This window comes from Haemorhous mexicanus, chromosome 7 (assembly GCF_027477595.1).
Source record: "Haemorhous mexicanus isolate bHaeMex1 chromosome 7, bHaeMex1.pri, whole genome shotgun sequence".
Lineage (NCBI taxonomy): Eukaryota > Metazoa > Chordata > Aves > Passeriformes > Fringillidae > Haemorhous > Haemorhous mexicanus.
Window position 1 is genome coordinate 10455456 of NC_082347.1, and position 22031 is coordinate 10477486.

General features: G+C 45.3%; 1 protein-coding gene across 1 annotated transcript in view; it reads right to left on the reverse strand.

Moving 5' to 3' along the window:
* Positions 1-4191: 4191 nt before the first annotated feature.
* PTEN (phosphatase and tensin homolog) overlaps positions 4192-22031 on the reverse strand; it is a 47905-nt gene continuing 30065 nt past the window's right edge. Inside the window, exons 6-9 of the mRNA XM_059851070.1 lie at positions 18993-19134; positions 16377-16543; positions 9434-9658; positions 4192-8192 (exon numbers count right to left, since the gene is read on the reverse strand). Coding sequence (XP_059707053.1) covers positions 8007-8192; positions 9434-9658; positions 16377-16543; positions 18993-19134 — 720 coding nt within the window. The 3' untranslated portion in view covers positions 4192-8006. The remainder of the gene's footprint in view (positions 8193-9433; positions 9659-16376; positions 16544-18992; positions 19135-22031) is intronic.

A 22031-nucleotide genomic window follows, 5' to 3' on the forward strand; every position in this document is an offset into this window, starting at 1 on the left:
TCAGCAAGGACACGAAGGACACGCCATGAGCAATGGGCTGGCTTGGGGTCATTCACACTCCCACCTCCAGCACCCAGCTGCCCTCCAGATACTGGTCAGGAGATGCTTTGCCCAAGCTCAGGTTTTTGTCCAGCAGGTAGAGCTTTGTCCTGTGTGAATGTCAGAGTTTGGCAGCTCTGCTCGTGCTCCTCTACAATAAACTCTCCAGATCTTACTCTTGGGGAGTGAAGTCAGTCAGGGGGAGCTGACAAAGAGATGAAGGTGTCAAATTATGCTCCTTGCAGAGTCTTTTTTCTGTGCTCCAACCTTCAGGGGAAGCCAGATTATTCCCTGGAGTGCAGCACAGCCCCCACCCCCAGAAAAGGACACAGCCACGTTGGGTGCCATCCCTTCTCCTGCTTCAAGGCACAAATGGTGAGCTGGGAGCTCTTGTGCAAAGCTCCTCCTTCCTTTTGACACAAAAGAGACAAATTAAAAGCCAAGAGGATGGACCAGCTGGGGTGAAAATAATTCCAGCCTTCCTCTTTGCCTTTTTATCACTGCCCTGTGCTCCTCAGCTCAGTGGAGCTTCCAGCCCTTTCTCTTTCCCAGGGGGCTGCAGCTTCTCCAGGGAGCCCCCAGCCCTTCCCAGGTTGGTTTGAAGGGTGCCCACCAGTGATGAGGCCTGAGAACCCCTGAACCTTCAGACACCCAAAAACCATGGGCCAGAAAAGCAGAGCTGCTTTTCTGCAGGTTCAGATTTCAGGGAAAAGCCAAATCCTTCCCAAGAGCTGATATTCAGGGAAGGGGAATAACCACCCCTCCTTTTTGAGTGGATGTTATCAGTCTCCTCTCACTGCTGCCTGATCTTTACCATCCTCCAACGCAAATCCCAACGTTTTCCTGAGCTGCCTGCAGTCCCAACTCCAGTCTGGAGCTGTCAGCCCTCCTGTTTCCATAGTTTCAAACACTTTTTAAAAGCAAAGGATCCCCAAGCCAACCTCTCAAAGGCATCTCCCTCCCTCCAGATGCCTCTCAGCCACCTCTCATCAGCTGCTCCATCCCATCCTTGCAGAATCCCAGCAAATCTCCATAAACATGTGCCATCACCCCTTTCCTCACAAGTTCCATGCCTCCACCCACGAGGTTTCACTCTCCCATTACCAAACCCTGCTTTACATTAAAGCCTCTGCTGCCTTCTCCTCCAAACTCATTAATTTCCCTTTTAAAGGCTCGTTCCTGCACAGATTTCCATGACAGAATCCTTCCCGTTTTCCTGCTGCCATGGGGCAGCCCTGATCTCTCTGTGCAGGCTGCTGGAATTCCTCAATCCAGCCTCTCCCAGACCCCACATCACCTTCATGCTACAATTATTTTGTCCAAGGCCAAAAAAACACCAGGAGGGCCTGAAGCAGCCTGAATTACACACAGGGTAATTTGAAGCACAAAGCTCAACCTCTGAAATTTCACCTTTTATCAGCTTAAAACCCCTCCATGAACAGGAAATCATGAAGAAAAATTATGAATCTATTTCAGGGCTTAGCCATGGGAGACAAAGTAAATTACCAAGCACAGGAGCCCTCAAAAAGTAAAAATAAACCACACCAAGGCTGATTTTTTAAATATTTCTGTCCAGCCCATACAGCAACATTTGCAGAAAGTGTAGCCCAGCAGTTCATTAGCAAGTTTTTTAATTCAGGTTGCTCATCACAAGTCCCATTGTTCCCACTAGACCAGATAAACACATCCAAGTTTGTGCAGAGCACCAGGAGCTCACCAAGGCAAACACATCTGCTGAACCTGCACAACCCTGATGTTTCTCAGAGCTGTTCTTTCTTCTTTTTCTTAAAAAAAAAAAAAAATGCAACCAAGAAGTGTTTCTTCTTGCTATGCCTTCAGAATAAAGGTTGGTAGACAAAAAGAAAAAAGCACAACCAAAAAAAATCAACCAAATAAACAACAAAAAAAAAACCTCTAAAAAACCCAGGCAGAAAATAATGACCTGTCCTATATTGCAACACAGAGCAGTGGCTGAGAAGTTTGAAAGCACAGAAGATGAGTGGAAAATGAGAAGAAACACATGGAAAAATGCAAAAAATAATGAAATGCCATAAAAAGGCCCAGCTAGGAAAAGTCACAAAGAACAGGGAGCAAAAGGCGAGGAAACAAATAATGGTTTTGATTTTAGTGGGCCCATCAGTTCAAAATAAAGGGATTTTCTCATCTGCCTAGCACAGGACTGTGTAGAAAAAAAAAAAAATTTAAAAAAAAATGGAGCAGAATTAGCAGGGACAGATGTGGAAAGATGGGATTTGAGAAGACACCAAAGAATGAGGGTGACAAGAAGCCAAAGCAGCAATTCAAGGTCTGGTTTTAAGAAGACACTGAGTGGCTCCTTATTTGACCTCCCTCCCTTTGCATCAATCTCCATCTGTAGGGATGGATTGTTGGGCCTTTTTTTTTTTTTTTTTTTTTTTCCAGTGCAGCTCCCACTGCAGCCAGGTCACACCAGGGAATCAGGTCAGACCAACACAAACATCATCACTGGCAGGTGCCATCACTCACTGCAGAACCAACCAAAACTGCAGGAAAAACACTTGAAAATTCTCCTACCAGTCTCTTAAAAGAGTGCCATTTATAGCTCTGCTGCAGCTTTAAAAGAAGACACAATTAATTATTAACCACCTGGAAAGGGACCTGAAGGAACTGAGGCTGGGAAAGCTCAGGCAGGCCCTGGAGCTGGAGAGGCTCAGAGGACATGGAAAGCACAGGTGTGGGGATGGAGCACAGGGATTGTCCTCTGGGATGGCACCCAGCACCTCCCTGGGCAGCTCTGTCACCACATGGCTCACCAGAGTGGAAAAAAATGAGCATTTTTGTCTAGAAACCACCTTTAGCTGCTTGGGTTTGGGCCATGGGACTTTCAGTCAACGGGACAAGAGTGTAAAAGTCAAATAAATATAATCCTCTGTCCACAGCACTTCTCTCCTGTCTCCAGACCAGAATCCCTTCATAGGGAGATCTCTGTATTTACAGAAACTCCTCATCACGTTGAACCCTGTTCAGACCACTCTCCTCTGAGCTTCCTGCCCTTCCTCTGCATCTTCCCAGCCTACTTCCATTTTTTTGGATGCAAAAGGAACAGGCATGGACAGCTTGGGCAGCACCTGTGGGCTCAGCCCCACCTGGCCAACACTGCACCCACAGAGCACCCAAACCTTCCCTGTCCCACCAGAACTGGAGTTTTTTGGGGATGCTCAGCCAAATGTGGGCCAGGAATGGTGTTAGCAGCAGTGGGAAGGAAGGAGGAGTGACAAGAGCCACCTGAAGTCACCTCCCCACCCCTCTCAACGTCCTGCAGGCCCAGGATAACCCTGGGAACAGAAAACTCCACCTAGGATTGAAGTGCCACTTTAAAATCTGGCTTGGAAAAGGCCAAACAACCAGAAGAACCCCAGAATCACCTGCTTGACCTGTCCTGAGAGTGGACCTGTTGATCTCAAAGGGCCTTTCCAGCCTCAACAATCCTATGATTCCACAGGGAAAAATGCATCTCCTTGTCAGTGCAAAGCTGCTTCAGGAAAAGAATTCTCAGGTGGGACTCTTTATGCAGCAGATGCAACAGGATATTATTTACAAGGTGAATTTTCAAATAAATTCTCTTGGAGACGAAACAGAGAATCCCAGAATGGTTTGGATGGGAGGACACCTCAAAGCCCATCCAGTGCCATGGGCAGGGACACTGCCACTGTCCCAGGCTGCTCCAAGGTTCCAAGTCCAGCCTGGCCTTGGGCACTGCCAGGGATCCAGGGGCAGCCCCAGCTGATTTCTTCCCAGTGAGAGCAATCTCTGGCAGTGGGAATCCATTCCCCTTATCTTTGTCATTAGTCTGTGCCCACCTTTCCTGCAGCTCCTCAGGCACTGGGGACAGGCACCTGCCCGTGTGGTTTGATGCCCCAGGAGGTGCCCCTGCCCCTCACCAGGACACCAAAGAGAGGGTATGATATCCCTGCACACATCTGGAATTCCACTGCTGCCCTGGTCAAACCTCTGGAACACAGCAGCCTTTGGAGCTGCAGCTCCCTTCCAATGCCTGGCTGCACAAGGAGCACCCTTGGCTGCGAGCAGCACGCTCCAAATTCCACAGCTTTACAAGCACAACGTCTCAGCTGTTTGCCAAGCTCAGAAGACTGCAATAAAACACCCACACAGTGACAAGAATGAGACTTTAATCAGTTTTAAGTGGAGTTTTAACACTAAGAGATAAAGGGTTGTTAAACACAATAACAAACGGACATCTGATTTGTATGAGGCATTATCCTGTACATGTCATACTTGGTTTTTGTGTATTCTCAGTTACACACAGAGCCACTGTTGCACAGCACAATAGTATTTGAAGAGGCTGAATCAGAGTAAGGCTGCTTAACAGACTGATTTTTTTTTTTTTCTTTTAGTATCTATATATATATATGCTATATGAAAACAGACTGGAAAATTTGAAGTGGCAGAGAAAGGCAGCTCTGCCAAAACGCTGCAGTTGGAGCCCCTTTTAGTGCACAGTCCCACCCCATCCATCTGCATGCACGACACTTTCCAACAGTATTGAGAAGGTAAACGAGGCACTTCGTGGCAACCACAGGCATCGTTAACATATTGCACACATTTGCTAGGACTAAACATGGAACTTGCACACCAGCATCCTCTTTTTGGATTATTTCAAGGTGGTTTTTTGTTTTGTTTTGAATTTGGAAAGCTAATTTTGATGCTGCATGTAAACTCCACTTCAGTTTACAATGTGTGCCCTGGGGAGGAATCTGGAGGCTGATTTGCACAGCTGCCCTGGAGGAGCTGTGGCAAAGATTTCCACTGGGGCTGCCCGAGCCCAGGGGATGCTTCAGGGCCTTACAGTTAAGCTCTTACCAAAGTGATGCCTTCAAGTAGTTTCAGACATGTAAGCTCTTGCACATCCCAACAGGCTGAAGCGTACAGTCTGGAAACTCAAGGAAAGATTACCTACAGAATGCAGCTCAAGCTAATTATGAATACTGTCATAAATAAAGTTTTAGTAAGGACTCAAAAACCTTTCAGTCATAGCAATTCTTGTCAACTTCTATGGGGGTGGTAACTGAAATAAAGTATAGGAGAGTATGTATAATATATATTTATATATATAATATATATATATATTGTCACCGACATGTTCTATGAAAAATCCTTTCCTTAGGATTTTTCCCTCCTGAGAAGCTGAGAGGCCTCAGGAACAAACTGTAAACAATTCTTATCTGCTGCTGTGGAATGCAACAGGGGGAATCTGTGATTGGTCTCATCTGGTTGTTTCCAATTAAGGGCCAATCACAGTTCACCTGCCCAGACTGTCTCGGTCAGAGACAAGCCTTTGTTATTCCTTCCTTTTCTATTCTTAGCTTAGCCTTCTGATGAATTCCTTTCCTCTATTCTTTTAGTATAGTTTTAATATATTATATATCATAAAATAATAAATCAAGCCTTCTGAAACATGGAGTCAACTTTCTCGTCTCTTCCCTCATCCTGGGACCCCTGCGAACGATGCCACAATATATATAATGCCATTTTTCCATTTCCAATGACTACACCATAAAATGTAAGCAAGGCTTCTCAAAGACGTCGAAACATTAAAAAAAAAAAAAAAAAAAAGAATCAAAACCCTCATTCCAACCTTCACATTCCAAAGGAAAAGTAACAGTGCAAAAGCCCATCCTTGCATCCCGATTCCCGATCCGGCGTCGCCGACTGGAGCTGCACCATCCAATCCTGATTCTCCAAAGTGGGACACGCAGCACTGCCAAGATCCCAACACTCTCCAAGCAGGAGCACTTTGCTTTATTAAGCACAACACAACTTTCAACTGTTATAAACCAGACAGGGTGAAAACATGATAGGAAGGGTAAGAGTTAAAATTCCTGTTCCCAAGGGAAAACCACCTCCTGCTCGTTGAACCTTGATCCATTAAAGTCTAATTAAACCTGTAAGTCAGAACGTATTACCAGCTTTGTTAGAAGTTAGAATCATGAATCTGAGGAGCAGAATTGACCAACAGAAACCAGGTAAGAAAAAAATAATTCTTTAAAAGCCCTTTACACCTCGGTTTACCAGCTGTAACTAGTGGAAGTCCTGCCTTGTGTGGTTCAAATTCCAACCATTAATGCTGCTGTACAGGGCTCTGACAGATCCCATTCATAATTCTGGCTGAGAATACAGCTCATGAACTTCCATGTCAGCACCAAGAAGTTAACTGAGCGGGGGATGTGTGAACTACACCCTAAAAAAAGCATCAATTTGGGGTCAGCTGTCCATGGCCCCCTCAGAGGGGCCCATTCAAATTTGGATGTGCCAGCAGCTGGACTCCTGAGCCACCTCGGGCTGGGCACGACAATCATCCACCAGAAGCCAACTTTGAGCCCTACCCTAGGAACAAATAATCCAACACTGCCACTTGGCTTAGAAAAACAATCTGTTGGGTGGTTTGAGGGGTTGTTTTTGATAGTAATGTATTTGGGACAAGTTCTGCTTTTTAATCTTCATTTACAGCGTTGAGAATTTACTGCAAAACTGGTTTCCTGTCTCTGGTGTGTAATGTCCGTTTTTTTAAACATTGCAGGTAATGAGTATTCAAGTAAAATTCCCTAACAGTTAATGACTTTTTTTTTTTTTTAAAAAAAAGTGTGCAAAACTGCAAAACTCATTGTAATAGAATGTGTAAGGTCAAAGGGGTGGAACGGCTGACAGAGGTTTGATTGAATAAATGCATCAGAAATCTTCCAAACAAACACTAACCTGGAGAATCTCCAATGACATTTCCTGTGCACCATTACAAAATCTTTTTATATTCATGAGAGAGGGGAAAAAAAAAAATAAAGCTTGCAAGGCAGCACATGAAGTATTCACAGCAGGAATATGATTGAAAAACTACTAATATAAATGTAAGATGTTGACTGATGTTTTTGCACTAAGAGTATCTGACTTTTAGCACTGGCCTTGATTACACAGGAGATGGAGCAGCCATTACAATTCAGAAAAAAAATCCCAATAAATCATTGTCGAATTCTGTAACCATTTGTTTCAAGCTCTTACTTTAGTTGATAGCCTCCACATTTGTATGGTTAAGTCATTGTTGCTGTGTTTCCTTTTGTTTTTGTTTTGTTTTTGTTTTGTTTTTCGTGACCCCAATTCCTTGTCTCCCTTCATAGCGCGGGTCTCGTGGGTGTCGTGAAGGTTCATTCCTGTACCCCTAGACAGAATCACTCTCTCTAGCTGCCTTTTCTAGCACCATTACACTTAAAAAAATGAAAAATGCACAAACAACAAGCAGTGACAGCGGCGACTCCTCACCCATTGTCCCGGATGAATTAGGGCAGCATGCTGAGGAAAGGTGCATGGAACAGCCGGATATGGTACACAGGCCACGCTCCTTTCCGAGCATCACCTTCCAGCCCCCATCCAAAAAACATGCATTACAATGTAGGAAAAACCTTCTAGAAACATCTCTTGGCCAACTGCAGACTTTTCTGTTGCCACACAAGTGCAAAAAAAGGGGCAGGATGTGAACCTGTAAATATTTTTTTTTTTTTCCTTTTCGGTTTTTGAAACTTCGTTTGGTGACAGAACACAAAAGGAAAAATTCCTACGCATACACATTAGGTCTGTCTCCACTTTTATAAAACTGGAATAAAATGGGAAAGTGCCATGTTTATAGTTCCTAATTGAAGTTTTAATGTCCTTTGACACAAAAAGGTATATACATAAGAGCTACGTAACCTTTCTTTAACCCCCCCGACTGGACAAGCGTCAAACCCTGTAGATTTGTAGGGCAAAACAAGATTGGTCAGGAAAGAATTGTTCCTATAACTGGTAATCTGACACTATGTCCTTTTGCCATTTAGAAAGGTCCTTTTTTTTTTTTTCAGTTTATTCAAGTTTGTCTGTCTTCATGGTTTTGTTTTTTTTTGTTTTTTTGTACGGTTCTTTTTTATCTCTGATAAAAAAAATATTCAGACTTTTGTAATCTGCGTATGCTGATCTTCATCAAAAGGTTCATTCTCTGGATCAGAGTCAGTGGTGTCAGAGTATCTATAATGATCAGGTTCATTGTCACTAACATCTGGTGTTACAGAAGTTGAACTGCTAGCCTCTGGATTTGATGGCTCTTCTACTGTTTTTGTGAAAAATAGCTTCACCTGGGGAAGGAAAAAACAACATTTAAAAAGGGAACCCAGATTTAACTGAGCACAGGCAACAAAGCAATTTTTAACAGCACAGGTCCTGGCTACCCTGAGTCACAACCAGGCTCTTCTCCCCAGAGAGAGGTTTGCCAGCCTCTCAATTCCACCCCTAGCAAAGTAGCAGGATTTTCCAACCCAGCTGCAGGAATTGTGTCTGGCTGAGTGCTCAGGTGCTCCTGAGCTGCAGCAGCAGGACATCCCAGCACACCCTCCAGCCTTCCCCAACTCCCAGAGCACCAGGAGATTGCAGCAAGAGTGCCCAGGAATGAACAAAACCCCCTCTTAACAGCTGACTCTTGTCTGGGGAGTCTGATCCAAGCAATACTCCAAGCAGCTATGACCATTACCTTCACATGAGCTCAGGCTGATCTTTTATGAGGAAGTCAGAAAATGCTGGAATTCTTACAAATGCATTTTGCATGTTTAAAACACTGCTGGCAATGGCTCATACTCCCCAAAGCTAAAGTGCCAGGCTAAAGTATTCCCAGAATCACAGGACAGCTGGGCTTGAAGACACATCTGGAGATGATCCAGTCCAAGCCCCTGCCCAGGCACAGGAGCATTTCCAGGTGAGCTTGGGATGAACTCAAAGAGGGAGACTCCACACCCTCCCCAGGCAGCTGTTCCAGGGCTCTGCACACTCATGGAAAGAAGTTCTTCCTCATGTTGAGGTGGAATTTGTGTTTCAGTTTATGGCCTTTGCTTCTCATCCAGAGCCTGGCACCCTCCTCTGCCAGCCCCTGGAGATGGCTGTGTGGACTGATGGGATCCCCCCTCAGCCTTCTCCAGACTGACCAGGCCCAGCTCCTCAGCACAGAGATGCTGCAGACCCCAGATCATCCTCGTGGCCCCCTCTGCTTCCCACGGAACAGGCACAGCTGCAAACCAGCTCAGGAGCTCAGTGTGCCCAGCCCATAGGCCATGCAGCTGGAGCAGGAAAGATGCCACCTGGTCACCAGCTCTCCCAACCTCTGATGGCTTTGAGAAACACCTGGAACAACCTGAAGATTTCAACCCCAGCCTCTGAACATGCATCAGCTCCCCAAAAAGCAGAGAGAAGCACAAAGCTCAAAGCTTTGCTGAGTGATGGCAATACCAACACAGCTTCTACACAGCAATTTCACATGGTCCCTCCAAAGGCAAGACAAACAAATCATGCAGCTTTTCAGCTCTGTTCACACATAAAACATACTGACCTTGAAGTTTGGAGAGAAATATCTGTTGGCTTTGTCTTTATTTGCTTTGTCTAGATCGTTTTTTGTTAATGTAAGGATTAAATATTCCTTATCATTATCTGAGCGCTCTGTACTGAAAATACCATCAAGTTCCTGATCTGCAACTAGACTTCCATTTTCTACTTTGTCTGAATTTTCATCCAGTCCTATGAAGAATGTATTTACCCAAAAGTGAAACATTTTGTCCTGGGGGAGGAAGAAGACAGAAAACAAGCTTGCTTTAGTATTCACTAATGGCATGTTAATTAGGCTGCTATCAGCATCTGGTCAAAAACAGATTTGTAATATCAGGCAAAACTTGGTTGGACAACAGGATATCATTTGTTACATTGCATGCAAAGACATTTTCACCACATCTCCTGGACAACACACAAAAATCTGCATTCATCAAGCTCAATTTTAACTAACTAAGCTTTTAGAAGTTACTCATAGAGAGCTGGGCTTTAAACTATCCTACCTGCAATAAAAGCAGATGATAATAAATTCAATAAACTGAAACTTGCTATCACAAGGCATAAATAGATTTTATTTTTTTTGCTCACACCTTGCCAAGCAATCCCTAAACCCAACAAACAACTTGTGTGAGCCAGCTGAGGTGAGTAATACCGAAATCTCCCCTGTAACAGAAAGCTTTTATTTTTATACAGAAATAGCTACAATTGAGCAAAACCACAAATGAGTAAAGGATTCATAGGTGCTGTCATGCAGTCAGAGCTTTGCTGAGCAGCACTGAGAGGAAGGCAGAGCCAGTGGAAGATTTTAGGGAGAAGCCCAGGCAGTGGCAGCTGAAGGATGTCCAGCTCAAGCAGAATTTGAGAGATGACCTTCAGCAGTTGGAGTCTCCACTCTGCCACAGCCCCAGTGCACCCAGAGGCAGGACATGCCTCTATCAGAGCTCCTGAGGGCTCTCTGAAGGAGAGCCAGCTTTCTGCCAGCCCAGAGCTGCTGTTTCCAAGGTCAGCTCTCCTTGGCACACCAAATCCCTCTCTCTGACACTGAGCTACATCCACTTGCTCTTTACACACAAAATCTCCTCTCTGACTCTGATGTTCCTGTTCAGGCTCAAGATCCAAGCTGCAAATGGCCAGTTCTTCCCACGAGGGTCAGCACTGCTGCTGAAGCTGCAGGGAAAGCAAGCCATTGCAGAACCTAGCATTCCTTGGTATTGCACAGCACCAGAACACAAACTCACTCCTTCTGAGCTAACTTACATATTTTGGTTTACCAAGGAGCTCTAATTCCAATTTCTTACTGGAAAAGCCCTATCTTCCCATTCATCTCTGCTGGTAAGGAAGCAGGAGGGAAATCAGAGGTGGAACAGATGTGGTTCCAGTGTGTGTGACATGAGCAGGCCTCCTGCTGAAGGCAGTTTGGCACCAGCAAAATACCACAGCACTTTCCTGAGCCAATGAAAGAAGGCAGGGAAGAGCTGGACTACTTAACTCACACTCACCCTCCTCAGAAATTTATTTAAACAGGATACTGGGAATTCACAAGTGTCCCTCTCTGCCAAAGGTCAGCAGACTCATTTTCAGTGTTTTAGGTAAAGCCTACAAAACCACTTCCAGCTTGTCAGCATTTTTGTAAGCACCTGAGAGACCCCAGGACAGAAATTAAAAATACAGCCAGGAACACTTCTGGTAGCTGAGTTCCCCACTTCAGCACGTGCCTCTCTCCAGCACTCTGGGAACCAAATCTAGCAAATTTGGGGAGTAACAGATGTTTCCCACTGCCACTGAGTCCCTTCAAGCCATCCCACCTCTGAAGAAGCCTTGTTGGAGCCCACCCATGGCAGGCAGCAGTTAGCAGGTTTTGGCCAGGCCCTGTTTATACATTTCACACCCTCCTCTTTCCCCAGGAGCAGCCTTGGAATGCCCTGCCTGCGTCTGGAAGTTGAGGATGAACATCCTGGGTTCACTCTGCTGATGTCTCTGCCCCAGAGGAAGAGGCAGCAGACAAAACCTCTGTGAAGACAAGCTCAGGGTACCCCACCCCAGCCTCCTCCTCACTCACACAGTGAGTCCCTCAGAAAGAACTCCAAGGAGGTGAGAGGTTCACTCCTGCTCAGGTCAGAACAGAGACAAGCAGCACTTTCCTGCTGGGACCCCTCTGGTGCTGGTCCCCAGTGCCACAGGAAAAGAGGCCCCTGGATGGAATCAATGCCAGCAGAAGCAGAAGGCACAGTTTTGTCATGCCTCACCTTCAGCTCCTTGAGTGCAGAACCAGGAGGGATTGAGTTGGCACTTTAAGGGCTGGGGGGACTCAGCTTCACTGACAGGGCCTGACAGGCAACAAACCTCTCCCTAGACAGCTTTTAATCTGTGTTCCTTGGGACAAATTTGCAGAGGTCTTCAGGGACTCAAACTAAACATTACAACTCAGCTGAGCTGGTCATTTCTCCTTTTATCTCCCTCCAGCTTTTTAAAACATCAAGTTATTTTCCTTTCCTTCCCACTGCACAACTTAATTAGCCTAATAAACTGAGTTCATGGGTCTTGGAACATGCCATGGCCACTCAAATGGAGGGAAGACTTGGTCATGTTTTTTGGAATTAGCTCTTAAGGCTGATAACTGTGTCACTGTTTTCACTGAAGAGCAAATCCATTATTCAAAGTGAGGATTTAGCTGAAGCATCAGGACCCAAGATATTTCATGGGAGACAAGGAAGAAAGATGATGTAATATGGGCCAAAGATAGGCATTTTAAAAATCAAGGCATGAACTGAACTCAGGCTTTATATAGCAAATCAAAATACCAGACCAAGTGCTCACATAACACAAGTTAATGAATAGACTTCTGAAAAAAATAAAAAAAGTATTAGAGACTGTTTTTCAATGTGTTTTGCTTCACTTCCAGTTACATCACAGACATCTGTCTTAAAAAAAAAAAAATAAACCACAGATGCACTTCTTCCCATAACCAAATCTGTGCCATAAATCTCCAGTGCAGTATCAGATGAGACAGAGGCTGATTTAATCCCACAATTCTGACAAACAGTGCTTGTCCCCACCTCGTGCAGTGTCTCAGACTGACAGAAAAACATCCTCCACTCTAGAGCTGGACCCTAGCTGCAGATTGGGATCCAAATCCAAGATTTAAGGCATCCATCAGGAGTCCCCATGTCCTCCTGAGAGTTTGAGAGATTCCCAGGCACTCTGCAGCACCCGCTGGGGGGCTGGAGATGCTCTCCAAGAATGGGGATCTTGGTTCAGCCTGCTCCCCTGATGGAACTTCCTGTACCATTTGCAGATCAACACTGAGTCTTCTGACATTTTCAGAGTTCATTCCTCAGCGTTTGCTTAACAGCAACTGCCCAAAGTCTTGTTGAACTCTGCAGCAGAACTTATCTCTAGGCTTGAGAGATGAAATGCAACTGCTCAAACAATGCTGTCAGCCCTCCTACGCTGGAGTCTGGGGATAAAACACCACTGACTCTCACAAATTAAACCCACATCAACATTTCCCTCTCATTTGTACTGGGAGGACTCCCAAAAAAAGGTCTCCTTCAGCCCCAGGCTCTGGAGGCAGGAAGATGAGGAGATTTCTGAATTATTTTTAAACAGGCTCCCATTGAACCGAGTGATCTAAGGATACTCTGAAATACTTTCAGATTATCATGTCAACATCAATAACTGGAAGAAAAAGGCTTTGCAGAGATCCATGGAAGCAAAACTAGAGGAAAAACTACAAAAAAACCCCCAGCAAAACTACAGCGGCAGTCTGAGATGGAAGAACAGTCAAACTACAAGAAAAAGCCATGTTCAAAAAGCAAACCAAAAATCCCCCAAATTACAAACTTCTACCCATCAGAAATTCATCCACAGTCCCAGCACTTGAGCCTCAGGCCATTTTGTTCTCATGTGGGCATGCATTTCATTCTTGAAAGGAAGTAGCTACAGCTCACTGAAGAAACAGTCTGAGGATAAAGTAAACAACTTGATTAGACAAGAAAAGACCAAGAGCTGGGGACTTCTAACTGATGCCAGGTGGCAGAAACTATGGAAGGGATGAAACTTCTCCAATGCTGCCAGCCCTGTACCAATGGCCCTGTGGCTGAGGTCTGCTCCCAAAAGCCACTGAATTTGCCTAAATTAACTTTTGCCATTAAAAGAAAGGACATGTGGCTGCTTTAAATCTCACACTGACTCTGCAATGTTAGGTGTCTGCAGTCATTGAGGTTTGGTCTTGTTTATGGATAATAATTTTATCCAAAATTGAGGAGGGCCCTCCTTACAGAGAGCTCTGCAGATTATGCTGTCCTTCAAAGGATTGGGAAATTTGGAAGCAAATACAGGTGAGGGAATCTGGGCCACCAGTGTTATCAAACATCAAATCAGAGCCAGGGCAAAGAAGTTTTCTTCATCTCCAGAGATGAGACACAGCCATTCTCCAGCCTGAGGATCAGGAATTACACTTTTAATTGATATTATTAGTTTTTTTATTATGCTAAAGTTAAAATTCAGACTGGTCAATATGTGGTGTCTTTAAGACTTCTTTAGCTACCTGTAATCTGCTAACAGAAAACCTGGGAAGAACAAGAACCACTGACAGGCAACAGAATTATCATTCCACTTTTCATAAACCTGGTTAATAAAGCAGAATCTCTGAAAGATAAGATGCTGTTACTCCTAATTATGCTTCTCATGAATTAGGTGATCATTGCATAAAGGGATCTTTAAAATACCAGTGTCCCCAGTGGAGGGCCTTCAGTTTGGGTAAAAGTTGTGGAGATAGTTGATGCAGAAAAGGGACAGGCACAGATGTGGAACAGCTGGAGAGAGAAATGTGCTCAGTTTGAGCCAAGGCAGGTTCTTCTGGCACCAATGGTCCCCTCTGCCCTGTTCTCACCTTATTCACTTTATGCAACAACCTGTGCAAGGACCATGTGGAAGGATCAGCTCCTGAGTTTGCAGCAGAGCTAAGAGAGGTGATCTTACCACAACTGTGGAACATCTCACACCTATTTTCCTCTGTCCTCCATTCATACTGAAAGCTGAGACAATAAGACACTTGATTCAACAGATATTTTAGAGAGATTATCAAGGTGGTTTTTTTAACTAGTTGATGAAGGAGCAGTTTCCATCTCAGAAAAGTGTGCAGATGTGAAAAGAACCAGCTTCACCATTTCTTTGGCTCTACCAGGCCAAAAACAATGAGAAACTGAGCAGCTCTTCATTACCTGTAATCCACAAAACCCAGACAGTTTGGGTATTTGATAAGAATAGACAAAAAGGAAAAAAAAAAACAACACAAAAAACCCAACCAGCTACTCAGAAACGACAAAGATTCTTAAGAAATGAAACCACAATCTGACACTCTGAAATGAAACTCCAGCACAGTAATGCTCCTGCTGTGGTTCTGCACTTCTACACACTCCTGAAGACCCAACTCATACTGCAGAAACTGTGGGTGCTCATGAAGGGCTCTCACGACACTGTCTCTGCATCTCAGTGCTCTCTCCAGGGGTAAAAGACGTTTTAAAACAAATCTCCAGGGGTAAAACAAAACAGCAGCTTGCTCCTGGGGCTGCAGAGCCAAGATCCTGAGCTGCACACTGGTATTTCAGGGATGGGCAGGGCAGCACAGCACTTCCCATCAGGTCTGTCTGCAATCCATGTGGTACTGGAGATGGCAAAGGAACAACAAACTCACAGTTCAGACAGGAGAGGGTAGGTAAATGTCTCAGATGCTGGGGCTTTGCACCAGCTCCTCCCTGCATCCCTCATGCTCAGCCCACAGTACTCATCTGGGTGCTCCTGCAGAAGTCTCTTCTCAGAACTGGCTGCTTGCATGTCAATAATCTCAGCTTTGAAACAGAATTTCTACTTTTAAACTGCATTTACAGCCTCTGAACTGCACATAACTGCACTGACCAACTAAAGCATCTCCTCAAACAAGCAGAGAAGGAAAACAGGGCCACTAAGGAACTGTCCAGAAACTTCTGCAGACACAGCACCTGAATTAAACTTGTTCACACAAGCAAGCCCACACAATGTGTGTATGTTCACTCACACACAGCTGGCAGGTACAACCTGTGTGCACAGCTCTAAGTGATGGTACCCCATCCCTTCTTTGCCTCCTGATCCACTTGAGCATTTCTCCCTTTTATGAATTCACTCACTGAATGCTCTTAAGTTTTCTAAGCTCCACTCAACAGTGAGTAGCTGCTGATGAGGAGCTTTAAGTAGCAAACACCAAGGTAGCCTTTAATCAGCACAGTTTCACTCTGGTAGAGCCAAAGTGACTCCACAAGCACCAGAACTAAAGAAACTCAAGAATTCAGCTTTAAGAACTGGCTGACTTTGGTTTCAAAGTAAGTCCTAGGGTAATTTTATTCTTTTTTCCCCCACAACTGAGACCCTAATAAAATCCTCAGCTCTGAGGGAATTCTCTAAACCTCTCATGTCAAGGCACTGCAGCTGGGAACAGAGAGGTGGTGGAAGAGATTGCAGAGATACTTTTACAAAGTGCGTGGGAACTCAATTATCTCAGAAATTCAGCTAAATTTGACAGATGGGTACAAATCAGCCAACAGCACAGACAGGATCTTCTGTGCCTGCTCAAACCTCAGGAAAATTTAGTGAAGAAAACAGCTGGAGTTAACTTGCTCAGTATGCAAGTCTATTTTTAGAAGGTGAATGTTTCTTCCTCAATTAGATTACTCACTACTACCCAAAAGACTGCAATACAGACCCAGGATCATTTTTACCCAACCTTTGTACTTCATCTCACAACTCCCCAAACATCCAACTTTCATTTTGTGGTTCGTTGGCTCCTTGGGAAAACCAGACATCAAAGAATTAAATGCCATGATTACACATCCCTGAAAAACAACCAACATCCCAACCCCCAAGCATTAGGGGCTGGCTTGATAATATTTTTGAGAAAAAGCAAGGAAACCAACCTTTTTCAACATCTTGTTCTGTTTGTGGAAAAATTCCACTTTGATATCACCACAGACGGGCAAAGGTTGAGGGAATTCAAAGTACATGTACTTGTCTTCACGTCGTGAGGGTCCTGAAGGGGAGGTGAATATCTTTACCTTTAGCTGGTACACCACAAACTGAGGATCTGTGGGACAAAGCAGAGTGGCATTTGGTGAGAAAAGCTTCCAAAGAGGCAAAAAAAAAAGAAGCACAACGTTGGTAGCAGAAATAAAATTGTGAGCTATGATATTTTCAGAGTTAGCTAAATTTCTCTTAAGGGTTTAACACCACAGGGGATCAAACTTTGCCAGATGCTACTGGAAACAGCCTGAGAGACTTCTGTCCTTCATGGCAATACTTTCAGGCCACCAGGGAGTTCCTAAAATGTTATTTCTTTTTCATGTAATGACTGTCAAATGTGAATTACTTGGCTGTTCCTTGCATTTCCCCCCTCCTCTCTATTGCACAGACCAGAGTGAGAGGTTTTATTCTCTCTCACCTTTTCTTCCAGTTGTTGGCTGGTCATGTCAGCACAAACTGACTCTGCTCTTACACAAATAAAGTGAAACAAGGACAAAACTGAACATTAATACCAAAACCCAATCAGAAGAGCCTAAAAGCTGGAACTGTCAATCACCATCACCAGAGAAGTGCCAGCCAGGGCATCACTTCCCCAGTTAAATCTGCAGGGGTAACACTGAAATTAAAAGGGGTTTTTGGTCCTGTTTAGGAAGAGGTGCTTTGGGAATGGTCAGGTCAGACACAGCCCTGCAGAGCTGTGCAAGGCCCTGCTAAAAACACCCACACTGTCCTGCTGGAGGGCCCAGTGATGAACCATTACTGGCAGGCTCAGAGAATCCCAGGATGGTTTGGGTTGGAGGGGACCTTAAAGCCCATCCAGTGCCACTCCTGCCATGGCAGGGACACCTTCCACTGTCCCAGGCTGCTCCAAGCCCTGTCCAGCCTGGCCTTGGGCACTGCCAGGGATCCAGGGGCAGCCCCAGCTGCTCTGGGCACCCTGTGCCAGGGCCTGCCCACCCTGCCAGGGAACAATTCCTTCTGTGTATCTCACCTGAATTTCCCCTCTGGCAGTGTCAAGCCATTCCTCCCTGTCCCATCACCACAGCTCCTGTTGCAGGGTCCCTCTCCAGCTTCCCTGTAAACCCTGAAGACCCTGGCAGGTGCTGTGAGGTCTGCACACAGCCTTCTCTTCCTGCCCTTATCTCCCTTGAACCCTCAGAGCTGTGAAACTCTCTCATGCCATCATTCAAGCCCCAGAGGCTGGACCCTGCCCTGTCAGTGCCTTTAGAGCAGCAGAATGACACCAAGGAGTGTCATTGGTAAAATTACTGCCAGCACAGCTGACAGCACAACTACAGACACAACACCATGGACTTCACATTCTGAAAAATCACTGGGAACTCCACAGAAACTTAAAATATTGCAGCAACTGCTGAGTTTGATAGTAACTTTATCTTCTCAGGTGCTTGGGCAATCTGTTGTCTACCCCAACATCCTCCCACGGACACACAAGTCAGCACTCACTTGAGCAGTTCAGCCTCAACAATACAGCCCAGTTCATCCAAAACATGAAATAAGTGGCAATTGCAGAAAGCTGTAACCTCCCCACCTCTTCCCTAAGGCAGAGGGATTTTGGCAGAGGCTCCTCCCTCCCTCCTCCTGTACAGCCTGACAAGCTGCTCCATTGTTTCTTGTGTGTGTTACATGTTCAGGTACTGTCTCACAACAATATTAACAGGGCAATTTTAATCAAAGCCACAGGAGGCACTGGAATTAATTACACATTGCTGTAATCCCCAAAGCAAAACCATCAGATTTTTTCCACCAACAAAAACCAAGCACGCAACACAAGGCAGTCACTGCCCTGTAACAAAGCCCACAGGACAGAGCAGAATTTGTTTTTGTATTTCAAAACTTCACAAAATCTGCTGTTCCTCACTAATACAGCGTATCAGCAGAGGAGATTAATCATTTACAGGTGTATTAATGCTTTAGAAACCTCCACATAAAGAAAAGTTTATTCCAGAGTTAATTAGGTATTTACCCAGTTGAACTGATTCTTTTTTTTTTTTTTTTTTTAACATCATGGGAAGAATGATGTTGTTGCTGCACTGGAAGCCAACATGCCATTAGGCAAATGTTTTTCAGCAATTCATGTTTCCCAAGAGTTGCTGTGTTAAAAAAAAATAATAAAAAAAAAGAGGCTTTTCATAAAAGTAAGGAACAAATACCCAAATATACATAAAATGGTGGAGTGGATGTGGCACTCAGTGCTCTGCTCTGGGTGACAAGGGGGGGACTGGGCACAGGCTGGACTCACTCTTGGAGGGCTTTTCCAGATGGAATCACTTCTCTGCAAACCATTAACACACTTGCATGCAGTACAACAGTCCTGAGTGCTTCACAGCCTACACCTGGGAGGTCCCAGAGGACAGAGCCCACAAAGCCAGCAGATTTTGGACTCTGAGGTGTTTCCATGTGATTTCCTCCAGGACGTGCAGCACGTGGTGCCATCACCCCACCCCAAATGCCACCAGGGTCCCCAGCAGAGGTGAAGGGCTGCTGGTACTTACTGCAAGTTCCGCTGCTGAACATGGGAATTGTTTCAAACATCATCTTGTGGAACAGCAGTGCCACTGGTCTGTAATCCAGGTGATTCTTTAACAGGTAGCTATAGTAGTACACGTAGCGTCTCTGACTGGGAATTGTCACTCCCTAAACAGAGGGAAAACAAGGGTCAAAAACCTTGGAGCAGCATCACTGAAGGGTTCCTGCCCATCACCTCCAGCCCAAAGGAACAGCTCAGTCACAGCACACAGAGCAGGGCACTGCTCTGCCAGGTCCTCAGAGCATGGAGCACCTCTGCCACCAGGAGAGGCTGAGGGAATTGGGATCCTTCAGCCTGGAGAGGAGAAGCTTTGGGGTGCCCAAATTGTGGCCTTGCAGTGCCTGAAGGGGCTACAGGAAACATGGAGAGGGAACCTGGAGTGACAAGGACAAGGGGGAATGGCTTCCCACTGGGAGAGGGGATACTGGGAAGAAATCCTTCCCCAGCAAGGTGGGCAGGCTGGGGCTCAGGGTGCCCAGAGAAGCTGTGGCTGCCCCTGGAAGTGCCCAAGGCCAGCCTGGGACAGTGGAAGGTGTCCCTGCCATGGCAGAAGGGCTGGAACAACTCTCCAAGGTCCCTTCCAACCCAAACCCTTCTGGGATTCTGTGCTCTCCAAACACCCGTGTCCAGCAATGCAGCAAAGAATGCAGATTTTTCTCATTTCTTAAAAACAAACACCACAGACACCCTGAGGGTCATGTCAAAAATAGTCTCAGGCTGCTGCTTTTTTGGGGAGGGAGAGCAAAAAATGTTTAACAAGAGTTGTGCCTTGAACATACTCTAACTTTCAAGCACCACTACCTTTAGGAATTCTAAAATCTACCACTACAGCAATTACATTTGACAGGATTTTAAGTCAAAAGACTAATGTTTGCTAATATCACTGTACTCAAGACTGGTCCTGCCTTCTCTTTACAAAACATCCTGGAATATTTTCCCAAAAATGTGGAAAATTTCATTAAAACAGGCCCAACAGCCCAAAGTGTTGAAACTCTGAGGTAAACATTTGCTTTGAGAGCATAAATCCTAAGAGAATGTTTTTATTAGTGATTTTAAATCAGCTCAAAGCTTCAAATAAGGGAAAAGTTTTAAAGCTTTTAGAGCCAATACTTTCAAGTAAAATTTAGATAGAGATGAAAAATTGTTTCATTTCCCAGAAAATGCATTACATGGTCTAGAACAACCTGTAACTGCAGACTTGCAACAGCATCAGTAAGGAATCTTTCTGATTAAAACTGAACGTGGAATTGGAATAAACTGGAGATAAACAAAGATTTTTCATACACAAGTCTGTGAGCATTTGGTGACACAACCTAGACCTCCTATTTCTATAAACTTTTAGTTTCACCTCACAACAGCCAGGAGCTAAGAGTGCTTTTAATTTAGTCAATCTCTATTATGCACACATGAAAATAGTCACTTCCTGCCATTTTTTTTTAAAATGTTGATTATTATGTCTCCTTATCACTTGAGCTGCTTCTAAACTACACAAAAGCCCTTTCCCTGCAGCACTTGCACAATGACCTTCCCAAGCAGCCTTGTACACTGGCCCTGCTTTTGGCTCAGATGTCCTCAGTGCTTCTCACACCCACTCCTTAAGGGAGCTCTGAACTTCTCCTTCCCGGGATCTGAGCTTCAGGACTGAGCAAATCCCAGCCCCAGTGGTGCTTGCCAGGGCTGCCAGGCAGGAGGAAAGCACAGAGGTGAGGAGAACACATCCCTCCCTGCCCAGAGCTTCCCCAGGCCATGTCCTATGGAAAAACCCCAGGACACCTGGCCAGGACAAGCACCTGGACCAGAACCAAGGGAACACTTTCACACTGAGAGTCAAAACCACAGCAAAGCCAGGTTTTGTCCACCAGGGCAGTTTTAGCCCTGCAGCCACAGTCTGACTCGCTGGAGACACAGCCCTTAGATCCTGAGACCCTAAAAGCAGTCCCACTGAGGCAGAACTCAGAGTTCTCCATTTCCAAAGGTCTGAAATCCAATTAGAACACTTTCCTAACAATATTCCAAGGGGTGCAATCAACCAGCACTCACTTTTACTCCAGAAGAATAAAGGACAGGGAAGTAGTTCAAGCTTGTATTTCCCATCTATCACCACCACAATTTTTAAATGGATGTGAGATAAACTCCTCTGGTCCCTATGCCAGAGCTTCCCAGGGCATCCAAACATTGTCAGGTTCTCCTCTTCATGTACCACAGGCAGGACTATGAAGAACAAATATTTTGGAAACAATATTCTCACATTCCCTCTAGAACACAGCCTACTGTGAGAGTGAAGCTGAGAGAGCACCAGGTTTGGCACCTGGGCATGTCCCCCAAACAGACACCACAACTGAAGAGCTCTGACACCAGACATGGGAACTCTGCCCTGCTCACAGGGTCATTCTGAGGCTTCCTCACACACAGTAATTGGGTTTCACTTCCTCTTCAGTTCTAGCAACACCACAGAAACACAGCATGGTCTCGGCTGGAAGGGACTTAAAAACCATCCAGTGCCACCCCTGCCATGAGCAGGGACACCTTTCACTGCCCCAGGCTGCTCCAAACCCCAATGTCCAACCTGGCCTTGGACACTTGCAGAGATCCAGGGGCAGTCCCAGCTGCTCTGGGCACTCCCAACCCTCTCAGGGTAGAATTCCTTCCCAATATCCCATCTAACCCTACTCTGTCAGCATGAAGCCATTCCCCTTGTCCTGCTCCTCCAGGCCCTTATAAAGAGTCTCTCTCCATCTTTCCTGTCAGCTCCTTCAGGTACTGGAAGGCCACAGTCATGTCACCCCAAGGCTTCTCTTCTCCAGGCTGAAGAACTCCCATTCTCTCAGCCTTTCCCCATATGAGAACTCTTAGGAGCCATCCTTGAAAATAAGACTGTATGGTGCTCAAAGAATGCTCCTGAGTGGAGCATCTCCAGCACTTGAACAGCTGATCCCTATCCACTGAGCTGCTTTCCAAGCCTAATCCTCACCACAAAACCCTCCAAGGCAGAAGCAGTAATAAA